The following is a 14,416-nucleotide window of genomic DNA, read 5'->3' on the forward strand; positions in this document are numbered from 1 at the left end:
ACATCAATTATTTATATATATATATATATATAATTTTTTTTTACAATCTAGACCTTTTAACAGTTTTATTAAAGCAGAAAACCCCTTGTATATTACCCCTTGTAGTTACAAAAGATCCATAATCAAACAGTTGAATGTGTGGTGCAGCCAGGGCTTTTCTTAGTTTTTGTAGAAAGCCTCATCCTGGTGAGGTTAATATAAATGTGTTCTACAGTGTCACTGAAGTGCAGACAGAAAGTGCATTGGTTTTCCAGAGCTCCTGTTCTGATGTGGCCACTAGGGGAACTAAAGTTATATGTTCTTTTAGTGAAAGACCATTACTGTAGTCTTAAAATGCTCAAGTTTCATAAAACAAAGCTCTTAATGAGTTGGCTCATGAATAGACTTGTTGGAAGGATTAATTATGTATATATCTTTTTCTCCTGACATGATTCAACTAAGCTTTAGATACTGATCATAACATCTTATGTCATGAGCTCTCAGATGTTTGTTTCTCAGATCAACACTGTTGGTTGGTTTTCTATGTCTCAGATTGGAGGCAATGTGTTCGACACAACGGTACTTCATCTAGCTATTTAATGGTCACTGATGGTGTGCCACAGGGTTCAGTTTTAGGACCCACTATTTTTACAATTTATATAAATAATGTAGGTCAAAACATTCCTAACGCCTCCTTGCATCTCTATGCCGACGATACAATTGTTTATTGCCGAGCTAACACAGTTGCCATCATTCAGTTGATCTTGCTTCGTCTCAAACTGGTGCTCAGTGCTGAGAAAACCAAGGGGATGTTTTCAAACAGAAAGCTGCTGCCAGCAGCTCTACCCCCATATCTCATCCATGCTTGGTGTTCCTACTGAGTTTGTGGATTCTTACAAATACTTGGGAATTTTAATTGATGCACATCTCTTTTAAGCCACATGTTAATAATAATAATAATAATAATGTCATCACAATGTCAGCACTGTATGTTTCCATACAATGGCGAAATTAGTCTCTGCATTTAACCCATCCACCACCAGGTGGTGCAGTGGGCAGCTATTGAAAGCGCCCGGGGGACATTTTGGGGATTAGACGTGCTGCCCAGAGACGCCACGTGATGTGCAGTGACTGGGGATCGAACCTGGGACTCTCGGGTCCCAAGCCGGCTGCCCTGCCTCTACACCATCTCGGCCCCATGTTGAAAGCTTGATAAAGAAACAAAATTAAAACTGGGCTTCTTTTACAAAATGGATCTTGATTAACTCTGAATGCTAGGAAATGCCTTGTAACCGCTACTTTCCTACCGGCCATTGACTATGGTGACATCACCGTATTTTCTGCCGTACACGTCGCACCGCATCAACTTAAGTCGCATCAGTCTATATTTGTGTAAAAAAGTGGAAAAATCCATAAATATGTTGCTTCGTCGTATACGTCACCTCTATTATGCGTCACCGCTGATGCATCATGTTTGTTTTGCGTCACTGCTGACAACCCAGAAATGTGGGCCGAATCAGCTGCATTTCAAAACCCAATATGTGGATGTAAGCGTGTGCACGGGACGAGTCGCTGTCCACATTTAACAAGATTAACACTTAAAAACAATTATTTGTTTGCTTGAAATTATAGTAAAGATGTGTCTCAGTCTAACTTCTGCTTAATAAATTCACTGACATCAAATCAGCTGTATTTCAAAACACGATTTGCGTAAGCGGGCACGCGGAGAGGGATGAGCCGCTGTTCATTTTTTCGAAATTTAACAAGATAAACGCCTAAAAACAATTATTTATTTGCTCGACTTTATAGTAAAGGTGTGTCTCAGTCTTAACGTTTGCTTAATAAATGCACTTTAACGGTCAAATCAGCTGTATTTCAAAAGTATTTGCTGCCTCTGTGCTCCCGGGAGCAGGGCATGTAAATGATGCAAAAAAAACGCAACTTATACAGTAAAATATACTGTATTTACATGAATGCTCCTGCCAGCTCCTTGCAGATGTTGGTTGCTGTCTACCATGGCACACCAAGGTTCATAACCAGTTGTAACTACCGTACCCATCACTGCACTCTGTACTCATTGGTCATTATTGCACTCACATCGATTAATCTATAAATCACTCCTTGGTCTGCTGTCTTATAAATCTCCTCCCACGTCACGTCGTCAGTGCAGTTACAACGTGCACTCTCCGAGACTAATTACCTGCAGTGTTCCCTCGGTGCAAACTGAACTCATCAAAAAGGCCTTTTCCTACTGCTCCTGTAACCAGGAACACCTTGCAAAAGATCTGAAGCTATTGTTTGATTTTTTTTTTTAAAGGATTTTAACAATGTCAATAGAAATATCAAGGCAAATATGTTCATTTTTAATATTTTATCTTGTGTATTTTACCTTTATGGCATCTTAATTTCAGTTTATAACTTATTTGGTTTTAATTTTTTTTTGTTGAGTTATTGTTGTCTGTACTTTATGCTATCTGTCTAAAACAGGTCTGTCTTGAAAATGAGTTCTTGTGACTCAGTGAGACTAATCTGTATAAATAAAGGTTGAATGAAAGCAGTTCTGAAAGGAAAACACTTTAATTTTTCAAGGTATATTTATTGACAAGCTCTCAGAAAACAAAGCACAAACAACCTTGAAGAGATTACTGCAACAAATGAGCTCAGTCTTGTGCAGTTTATCTACGTACATTCAGACTGAAAAGATTTACAATAGTAAAACTACACCATTGCTCTCTAAAAGCAACTAAAGTTCTAAAAACAAAGACTGCACTAAGCAGAGGCACGTTTCTGCGCTGTGGTTTCACAGCATCAAAATAAACATTTCAAAGCTTCAACTAAACACTTCACAGTTGAAACCAGCTCAACTTTCAACACTGCAGGCAGCAAACAGACGTTTCTCTGCTAGGTTTGGATTAGCAGCACTAGGGGTGCACCGATTACAGTTTTCTGGACGATCACCGATTTCTACAAAGTCTGATTTGCCGATACCGATTTTGTTTTATAAGTAACACTGTCAGGAGTTATAAAGTCACAATGCACCTTCAATTTTCCAATATTGTTGAAAAACATACCCTAGAACAATATCCTAGAAGCAATACAAACGTGTTTTAACTGGCCATGAGATAGTGCTCTGAAATATAAAGGAAGTTCAAACAATTGCTGTTAAAAAAAAAATCTCTGTAAAATCGGTTTTCTTGCAAGTATTGGCCGATTACCCAAAATTAAGAAAATCTGGGCCGATAAATCGGCCAGTCGATGTATCGGTGCACCCCTAAGCAGCACCACTCCTGCACATTTGAGTCTCATTAGGATTAAAGAGTTTACTTGCTGCTTTTTTTTCTTTTTATCAGTGGGTGTAAAACTGACCACCCAGACACTGACGGCTGCGAAAATACTAGAACTTGAGCTGAAAATAATGCATCAAAATGTTTTTTTTTTTTTTTTAGACAAATCTTCAGAAAATTATCAAATTAGCAACACTCCTAATTTGGGACTGTTCTTTTTTTGTTTGACACATATTTTTTTCTAAAGTGCTACAACCATTAATGTGATTTTAGTATTTTTGTTGCACGTTTCACTAGGCCTATCACGATAAACAATCAATTAGTCGCATGATAAATGAAAATTATTGACCTCATTTTCATTTATCGGCTTTATCGTTTCTTAGTGTTTCTCTCGCTTTCTACTGAAGACACTAAATTTGTTTGAACCATACAAAATTGCGTTTTTGTATCGTTAAAAGCAGATAAGCTAAGCTACGAGCTAAGCTAACAGGCTGACCGCAGGGGGAAAAACCTTCGTCTTGTCAAAGCTTCAAAACTCACAGTTGAAACCTGTTGTTTTTCTCTGCTAAAAGAAGTTGAGAACTTGTTTACTGATGTTTTTATATTAAAAGCTTTGTGTGAAAATTGCTATGCCTTAGAGCTCAAATCACACAGAGCGTCCGCCATTTTGCGAACCGAAAAAGGAGACAGCTCATGTCACGTCAAGGGGCCTCCCTCCCATTTTTACAGAGACATGCTGCTAGATTATCCATCCTTCGGTTCAGTCAGTCTTATACTGCCATCTAGTGGTCAAAAAAGGTACAACACACAAAAATTAACCAACATTTCTTCTTAAATTTGACAATAATTAGTAATTGTTGTCCAATTTTAAACAATATTATCATTTATCGCAATAGGCCTACGTTTCACCGTCAGTATAGATCCTAACAACAGATGATACATGTTCATTTTTTATTGGGTGGAGCTGTACAGAATGCATTAGAAACTTTAAATCTTTACATGAGTGCTTTTTATTTTTAGACAAACCCAGAGTGAGTTTGTTTCAGACTGTGACATCAGTCAAACACGTCTGCCTCAGGTGCAGCGATGAGCCGAGACTCCCCGTGGTGCAGCGTGAAGAAGCTTTCTGCCTTCAGTCCTTTCTGCTCCAGAGCTTCTCTGAGGCGAACCGGTGGCTCCAGGTAGTTCTACACAGAAGAAACCAGGTGAGAACATGCAGGAGCTCTCAGCTTGGTGATAAATGTGGAGAAATGATCAAACTTGTTTTTACTTGTACATTAATTAGGAACATTTTGAACACTTTCAAAAATGAACACCTTTTAATGTCGTGTTATAATATTTTTAATGAGACTGGTTTAATTCTGAGACTGTATCAGTAACTAATATCTTACCTGCACCAATTGCTCAAAGCATTATCAGCTTGGAAAGTCAGGCAAGTTCTCTCAAAGGAGAAACGCTAATGGTTAGTCCAATATAAGTCGAGGCCAAAAGAGATTTGTCTTAAACAACTAAATGTCTGTTACCAGTAATGTTTCAAACCTGAATTGAGATGCTGTAAAACTCAAAGCAGTATGTTGTTGAATTTGAGGTTTTACACCACAGTGCTCTGCCTTACTGTGCACAAGATAAGTTTTAAATAATAAACAGCAAATGCAAAAGTGATGATTCGGTTTTGGCTCCAGCTCCTGAAAGAACTTCTGTCTGATGATCCAAGCTGATCATGCCGAGTGATTTCTAGTGCAGGTAAGATATTGATTACTGATGACTATCTGAGCTGTCTATATCTTCCAGTTGCTCTTTTTCTGTGGAGAAAAAGTTGTATCTGTTAATTTCTGTCCAGTGTAAAAACAAAAAGTCTGTTTGATAAATCCTCCACATTTCTTAAGTGATGAGACGTCACATTTAGCTGATTTGGTGAATTTGCCCACTTACATTGAAGTTTATTTTTATTAGAATATCAAAAGCACACGTTAAAGTTAAACTGATCTGCAAATCAGTGGCAGGAAATAACGGACTCAGATTTCAGACCCTCTTCAGCTCAACTTATTCTGTGTATCTGTCCACTGAAATCAAATTTTCTTCCATTTTAACCTCGATCATGGAAAAGACCTGCAGAGGACATGAGGGATAACAGATCTGCTCAAGGTTGAAATGAACTTGTACCATCAGTACGAAGCTGGGAGGAAAGCAGACAACTGTTGGTGTGATTACTCAGAAACAGAAATGTAACCATCAGTCTGAAGCTCCATGCAGGATCTTGTTCATGTAGTGAGGACTAGAAGTCCACCATGACACAGGAGGAGTGCACTGAAGTCCTGGTCCTATGTTCACCAGAAAACTTGAGATGATCCTTCTGGAGCTGCTGGATTTCAGTCCATTACAGCAAAGTGTGACACTGATGGTGGTCCTAACTGGCCCAGATCCTAAGCAAGATCCTGCATGGAGCTCAAGACCGATGGATATTTTATTTCTTCTGTTTATGAATCCCACCAGCAGTTGAATAATCCAGTCCATCCTTGTGCTGATCTTCACTTCTGTTCACAGCCCTTTGGTCTACCCACGACTCAACAACTGGAGAAGGATGAAAATTGAGTTTATTTAGATAAATGAGTTGAATGCACATAAGCTGATATCAGGAGTGTTTGATATTGATCAGTTCCGGCTAGTTGCAGAAGATTTAAAAACATATTCCCATCAATGACTTGCAGATCAGTTTCAACTTGTCTCTCTCTATTAAATTGAAACGATATGAGAAAGTGGGCAAATGTACAAAACCAACATGAGATGAACTGTAGGCATTGAAAAAAGTTTTGATTTGTACACAAAGTGGACGTAAAGCAGATTAGAGGCTTTTAGTGTGAGGTAAGAGCAGAGTTAACTCTGGGTTTTCAGTGTCACAAAGCTGGTTTGACCCTGGAAACACCTTGACCAGTCGAGTCACAGATTTAAAATGTGCCATTGGATTTTACTGAGATAATAATGAAATACAGTAGTACGTAGTAGTTTATATATATACAGGTGCTGGTCATAAAATTAGCATATCAAGAAGTTGATTTATTTCAGTAATTCCATTCAAAAAGTGAAACTTGTGTATTATATTCATTCATTACATACAGACCGATATATTTCAAATGTTTATTTATTTTAATGTTGATGATTACAACTGATGAACTAATGAAAACCCCAAATTCAGTATCTCAAAAATTAGATTATTACTTAAGAACAAGTTCTTAAAAAAAAAGATTTTTAGAAATGTTGGCCTACTGAAAAGTATGAGCATGTACATCACTCAGTACTTAGTCGGGGCTTTTTTTTTTACCTGGATTACTGCAGAGCAGTGAAGCGTTGCATCGATCAGTCTGTGGCACTGCTCAGGTGTTATGAGAGCCCAGGATGATCTGATACACCAGAGCCAATAGTTCAGAAGAGCTGAAGGCCACTATCAGATCAACCTGGGCAGTGCCACAGACTGGTCGACTCCATGCAACGCTGCACTGCTCTGCAGTAATCCAGGTAAAAAAAAGCCCCGACTAAGTACTGAGTGATGTACATGCTCATACTTTTCAGTAGGCCAACATTTCTAAAAATCCTTTTTATTAATTGGTATTAATTTTCTAAATTTGAGGTTTTCATTAGTTGTCAGTTATAACCCTCAATATTAAACATTTGAAATATATCAGTGTGTATAATGGAATTACTGAACTTTTTCATGATATTCTAATTTTGACCAGCACTTGTGTATATTTATTGAGGCTTTAAAAACCTTTCCAACACTTGCAATGTTCTAAACCATGTTTCTAAATGCTATCAAAGAGCACAGCATGTCATGATCTCTTCCACTTCACTGCAATACCACTCATCACCTGTGCCACTCCCCATCTCTCTTTCTGTGAAAACAAACTATTTTAAATATTACAGTATTCAAATTTAAACAAGTCATGTTCCTAAGCAGCATGGATTGTTTTTTCAAATTAAGTGCAACAGGAGCCCAGCCTTTAGTCCCCCTTGGTGATTGGCCAGGCCACCGGGAAACGTCCTGATGCTTCTAATGGTCAGTCTGCCCCGCTGCAGCAGGTGATAAATCATTTTAAATAATTAATTTTAAACTATTTAGCACCTGTGCTGTGCTTTCATTTATTTGTGTGTGTGCAGATTGTATGATGGCTTCATTCCTGAAGTAATCCAGTGTTTTTGTTCCTGCTCTGTTCCTGACCATGACGTCTGCTCTGCCTTCAGACCACTGATTCCAGCTAAAACCCTCAGATAAGTTTTGCTTTTCCTGTCTCTGTGTGAATGACCCACGTTCTGAGTGTTTGTCAGACTTTCACTATCACATGATCCGTCTGTCCAGACGTCATCGCAGCTTCAGATTCTCCACCGGTGATGGAGCTCGTTGATTGACAGCTGATTTTCTCCTCCTGATAAAACTTTAAATATTTTTGTTAACAAAAGTGAACAAAAACATTTATGTAAAGTTTTATCTAGAGGAGAAAATCACCGGTGGAGAATCTGAAGCTGCGATGACGTCTGGACAGACGGATCATGTGATAGTGAAAGTCTGACAAACACTCAGAACGTGGGTCATCACACAGAGACAGGAAAAGCAAAACTTATCTGAGGGTTTTAGCTGGAATCAGTGGTCTGAAGGCAGAGCAGACGTCATGGTCAGGAACAGAGCAGGAACAAAAACACTGGATTACTTCAGGAATGAAGCCATCATACAATCTGCACACACACAAATAAATGAAAGCACAGCACAGGTGCTAATAATTATTTAAAATGTTTTATCACCTGCTGCAGCGGGGCCTGGTGGCCTGGCCATTTTACAAGGGAGGCTAAAGGCTCGGCTCTGGTTGCACTTGATAATTTTAAATACACAATCTATGCTGCTCATGTAGCACAGATTGTGTATTTAAATGGTTAATTTACACAGGAGGAGGGAGGTTGGGAGTGACACAGATGAGTGACTGCAGTGGAGAAGTGGGCATGGCAGAGATCATGACACTATGCAGGTGGGGTTCTTCTTGCACCTTTTGTGCAAGTGTGTCATGTCCAATCTTACTTTGGAAAAACTGTGAAATAGCGAGTGACTACTGTATTTCCAGTCAGTGAGCATGTAAACAAAAACATACTGAAATTCAGTTTCAGACCCTTTCATCTACAGTAGAATTGGATAAAAAATATTTGACTGTGAAAGTTGAGGTTTACTTCTGAAACAGGAGATACTCCATCCAGTTCTACGTTTGATCTCACCTTTCAAAATAAGTTGCCGAGGTGACAGGCCTGGGTAAACCAGCAACATGATACTGGGACTCAACAGGCCTCAGTTTTAACCGTGCTGCTGCACTTGAGTCAAAACTAAAAGATCGGTTTGACCCAAGAACAGCAGGAGGGTCAAAGCATTGGGTAACTTTAAAATTTGAAACGCCTGAACACAAAAACCTTGGTTTGTCAGGAAGCGGTGCTGTGTGCAGCAGGTCTTAAAAGGATGGTCTGCCAAATACTTTAGTTGATACTTTATCAGTTGTGACATCAGTCAATAGTCTACCTCTTTCTACATTCTGCTTTCTATGAATAACATCACAGCTGATAAGATGGTAATTAACTACTTGACATCACTGAGCAGGGCTCTTTTTAAAATTGAAGGTCTGCTGTCAAACTATAGTTTATGCTGGAAACTTTTCTTTACTGAATAATATGAATTGATGAGTGCTGCTCAGAACTGTGAGCTCAACTTGTTTATAACGACAGAAATTCACTCTGACTGTTGTAAACAATATCCTACCTGTTGTAGATGCTCTTTGAATGATTGGTTCAGGCGTGTCTAATCCTGGTCCTCAAAAGCCACTACCCTGTATTTTTTTACTTGTTCAGTGGTTGAAGAAACTTCATGTTTTGCAGAAACCTGAGAACCACCTAAGACATGCAGGATGGTGGCCCCTAAGGACCAAGATTGGACACCCCTAGTTTAGTTGAACGAGGAGCTAACAGCAAGTCTGAGTAGATCATCTGGATTGCTTAAAACTCCAGTTTCATAGCAGTTCATTCCTGCTGGAAGTGCTGGCCCTGCTCAGACTAGCTGTTTCTCCAAACTGAGGTCATTCAAAAAACTACAACAAAACTCCACATGAAAAATATCTGAACCGTCGCTTTAACTTTGCCAACTACAGATTGGTGTTGAAGCTTTGCATGTCTGTGTGTCCCACCTCATAGGCGAGGGCGAAGGTCCCCCAGTGTATGGCTACAGACTGTTTGGCCTGAAGGTCCTGATGAATCTGAACGGCCTCCTCTGGATCCACGTGCTGTCCTCTCATCATGTACCTGAAAACCAACAGGATCAGAAGCGTGGCTTACTGCCTGTTATAAATTAAACGTTTCAATAAAATCTACTCGTCTATTTAGATGTTGACATAAACAACTTCATGGTAGAACTGTTGGTAGGTCCGTTTACCTGGGATGGTACGCTCCGATTGGAATCGCTGCGAGGTCAAAAGGTCCAAAACGACGTCCTATCTCCTGGAAGGAGGGGCAGTAGCCAGTATCACCAGCAAAGAAGAATCTAAAGCTCGGACCCAGAACAGACCAGCTGCTCCATAAAGACTGGAAAGGGACAAACATGAATTAACATCAAATCCAACACTATGAAGCAGTTACTGAGTTTTACTCATCAACTCTGTTTAAAATAAAAGATGCTTCCACCCCAGTTGTATTTTTGAATACGTTTTGATCATAAATGAAAAAAAAAAAGAAACTTTCAAATATTGCTAATTTCAAGGTTGATACATCTGAAATGACTTTAGAGACTAGACTATGGGATTTACTGGTATTGGAACGTCAGTGACATCTGCAGACTCTGTATTCCAACAGAACCATTAAGAGGAAGAATATACAGCGGTCCCTCGTGTAACGCATGGGGAGAAAGCACCATGATATGTGAAAAACCACAAAGATAGTTGTACAAGTAGTAAGTTATTGTTAGTAGTTTGAGTGTTAAAGATGCTCCTGATTTTAAAAATTAAATTCTAGTAACATTTCAGGAAAAAAAAAAAATGTTTTGAATGTGTTAACCTGTTCTGATTGTGGTTTTGGGTTTGAAGGGATTATTCATTTTTTTTCTCTAAAATAAACTAAAAACATTTTACCTTGGCCAATAGCTTTGGTTTCATATTTGATAGGTTTACGTTATTAGAAATACTTTCATTGTTAGAACACTGCTGTTAAAAAGTGCCTCTGTAATGTATATGAACATTGTTTATATAAAACAGTACTTTAAAAATGTTCTAAACATCTTTTAAGTCATAATTTTGCGCATACTAATGAGATTAATCAGAATTATTTGATCTCTGCACAGAGAAACAGCTGATCAGCTGCAGTAAGAGCTGCATAAAGATGTAGCAGGTGCTAAATAAAAATTTCATGCCAATCATGCGGCTCATCCATCAATCAGCCAACTGTGTGTCATGTCCAATCTTATTTTGAAAAACCGATGGAACGACTAGCAATGGACTAGTGTATATCCAATCTGTGAAAACTCGTCATGACGTACCTTGTTATCGTCCCACGCTGTGCGTTTGCTCCAGTGCTGAGCGGGCGAGCAGACAAATGTGACGTTGTCATGACCCGGGACACAGTTCTCCTCCCACCAGTCCAGCTCCATCACGTTCTCGCAGCCCATCTTCACCAGCCAGTCCATCAAACCCAGGGGCACGAACCTGCCAAACATCCATCACCACCAGTTAAAAAAGCTCCAGAGAAGACTCGGGGTGACACGGTGAAAGATCCTCCACACCTACCAGCGTAACTCCCCCCCAAAGCGTGCGTTGAGGCTGGCAACAGATCCACTGTCCAGATGATCGTAATGAGAGTGGCTGATGAGGACGGCATCGATCCTCGGCAGCTGTTGGCAGGAGAACGTGGCATGAAACAAACATCTAAACGAACAGGTTCCTTAATGCTTACAGCAGGGGTCTGCAACCTTTACGATCAAAAAAAAAAAAGACATTTTTCGCCTTCGTTCACTACTTTAAACAAGTCCGGAGCCGCAACAACCTGCTTCAACTGTGGTTATGAACTGGTGGCCCGTGGGCCACTTTAGGTTTGCTGGAGAGGGCTTTTTGTACACTGTGTAAAGCAAAAGTAAAAATAATTTATAACATTTATTAAATTAAAAGACTTCTTGTAAAGAAGGGGGAAAACAGTTTTTACCTTTTTTTTTTAAATTAAAACATCTATAAACTATGCAGACTGTTCTTTATATAAAGAAATAAAGAATCAAGTTACAGTGTTTTTACTCCAGTGTTCACATTTTAGCAAAAGAAATGACAGGAAAACAGAAAAAAAAAATCAACTTTTTTTCTTGTTTGTATAACCAGTCAAATTCAGTTTTATGTTAGTTTTGGTCAAAGCTTGAAAGATCTGCTGCAGAAGGACCAAAGAGCCACGTGTGGCTCCAGAGCCGCAGGTTGCAGACCCCTGGCTTAGAGAAAAAGATCAACTCTACAGACCTGTTCCACTGTGCAGGGGGGTCCTCTGTACCTTTTGGGCCCCATGAACTGAACTGGACTGGCTCTCTGACTAAAAATGGGGTCTGTGAGAATATTCATGCCCTCCATCTCAACCAGAACGGAGGCGTGGCCGAGCCAAGTGACTCGCAAACCTGGATGAGAGTCTGACTGGTCTGGGCTTCGAACGAAGAATGGCTCCATCACAGGGAGCTCGCTGTCCAGGGCCTGTGGGAACAGAGGAACAAATTAACACAATATATGTATATACAGAAAAACAGAAATATTGAAGCTTGTAAGAATGATAAACAGACTGTGTTTGTCAGACACACGTAATAAATTAAAACACTACGACACAGAGAAACTGATCGTTCTGATTAATGTTTCCGAACCATCAATATACACCAGCACGAGCCTTTTGCCCAGTACACACACACACTTTGCCTGTGACTGTATTTGGTTAATCTTTGGTACGGTTAAATCCAAACAGTGCAAACGAAAGGTTAATTTGTTTGTGCTGCAGTGTAAAAGCAGCCTTTGGGGCCTGATGAGCTCTTATGTGAACTCAAATGTTCCCAGAAGGAGCTATAAATACACAGAGCAGCGTCTTTAAAACAAACTGTAAAGATGAGCCAGTGATCCCGATTATGAACGTGGCAGTCAGCACAACATAAGAACAGTTGTTTTGTTTGTGAACCCATCACATAAATTCCTTAGAGAACTTTACTAATTGGCTTTTATGTAAGTGAATGTTCCTGTAAAGTGCCCTGAGACAACTTTGTTGTGATTTGGCGCTATATAAATGACCAATATGACAGTATTTACTGTCTTCTAGCACCGTATTTTCCGCCGGACACGTTGCTCCGCCCTGTAAGTGGCATCAGTCCATATTTGTCTAATAAAGTGCAAAAATCCATAAATATGTCACTTTGCTGTATATGTCGCATTTATTATGCGTCACCACTGACAACATGGAAATGTGGACCGGTGTTGTGCCAAAAACCGCTGGGCTGCCAAATGGTGGCTGCGGGAGTGTGCACGGAAGAACTTTAACAAGAATTTAACAAGATTAACACTTTAAAACAATTATTTGTTTGCCCACAATTATAGCAAAGGTGTATCTCAGTTGAACTATTGCTTAAAAAAATGCACTTTAATGGTCAAATCAGCTGAATTTCAAAAATAGTTTTGCTGCTGCGAAGTGTGCACGCGCAGATCGACGACCCGCTGCATTTCTGTAAAATTTAACAAGATAACCGCCTTAAAATAATATTTGTTTGCTCAAAGTTATAGCAAAGGCGCGTCTCAGTCTAACATTTGCTTAATAAAAGGACTTTAATGTTCAAACCAGCTGCATTTCAAAGATAGCTTCGCTGCCTCGGTGCTCCCGGGAGAGAGCAGACAAGGAGGAAAAAGGAGGAGGAAAGCGGCTCGTTTCTCTGAAAATTAACAAGAAAAGCGCCTAAACAATTATTTGTTTGTTTGAAATTATAGCAAAGGCGCGTCTCAGTCTAACATTTGCTTAATAAAAGGACTTTAATGGTCAAACCAGCTGCATTTCAAAGATAGCTTCGCTGCCTCGGTGCTCCCGGGAGAGCGCAGACAAGGAGGAAAAAGGAGGAGGAAAGCGGCTCGTTTCTCTGAAAATTAACAAGAAAAGCGCCTAAACAATTATTTGTTTTTTTGAAATTATAGTAAAGGTGTGTCTCAGTTTAACTATTGCTTAAAAAATGCACTTTAATGGTCAAATCAGCTGCATTTCGCAGGGGCGGTGCAGCTGTTTTGACGGTTCCAAGCAGCGAGCAGAATGAAGGTGGGGAGAGTATGGCAAGCCGACTGAGTCATTAATAGCTGGTGAAGATTCTCAGTCATCCAGGACATGATAAATTCAAAAAAGTTCAAGACAAAAACAATAAAGTACAAAGTATAATAAATAAAGTCCAGTTGTTTTTGTCTTGAACTTTTTTGAATGTCACTTTAGTCATGTTTATATATTACATGATACAACGGCATGCCAAACAACTACTCTGCTGCCATCAGGTGGCTGAAAGTGGTACTGCTCAATTTTTTTTTCAGTCAGAATAAATTAAAACGGTCATATCTCAGCCAAAAAATGGTTTATAAATATGGAGGAAAAAAAATCCATAAATATGTCGCTTCAGCCTATAAGTCGCAGGGCATGTAAATTATGCAAAAAAAAAAAACCTCAGACTTATACACCGGAAAATACAGTACTTATATGAAGCCATTTCCCACCTCTTCACTTGTCGGTACGTTGCTGTGGTTTTTCTCCACCAGCAGGAACCTGAGCATCATGGAGTAGGATGGAAACCGCCACGTTGGCCAGGGGTTAGTCCAGTGACCCTGCTTGTCCCGACAGGACTTTGTCACTTCCTCCTGCATCCAAAGTAAACTATATTTCAGCCACACTTTGAGTATCACTCTAAAACACTGAGACAAAACCAGTAGTAAGACTGAGGATTAAAAAATATGATTTTTTTTTTTTAATTGGGATGAATGAACTTGTATGTTTGTTATTAGTGGACTGGAGGTGAGGATTTCTGATCAACTTTATCTTTGGGTATGCGTGTGTATAGATGTTTATAGCGTTAGCAAAATATCTCGTGAACCATTAGACATTTTAACAAAAGG

The 14,416-nt window shown here is 39.4% G+C and overlaps 1 protein-coding gene across 1 annotated transcript; it reads right to left on the bottom strand.

Annotated features, from left to right (window-relative positions):
• Positions 1–4,229: 4,229 nt before the first annotated feature.
• napepld (N-acyl phosphatidylethanolamine phospholipase D) lies at positions 4,230–14,161 on the bottom strand (the record flags this gene model as incomplete). Its single annotated transcript, XM_037696088.1, is given in 7 exon segments — positions 4,230–4,450; positions 9,470–9,584; positions 9,715–9,863; positions 10,810–10,975; positions 11,057–11,160; positions 11,768–11,992; positions 14,021–14,161. Coding segments are annotated over 7 exon segments (951 nt in total). The 3' UTR covers positions 4,230–4,318.
• Between the last annotated feature and the right edge of the window lie 255 nt (positions 14,162–14,416).

The sequence above is a fragment of the Nematolebias whitei genome, chromosome 22 (genome assembly GCF_014905685.2).
Source record: "Nematolebias whitei isolate Nwh7 chromosome 22, NemWhi1, whole genome shotgun sequence".
NCBI lineage: Eukaryota > Metazoa > Chordata > Actinopteri > Cyprinodontiformes > Rivulidae > Nematolebias > Nematolebias whitei.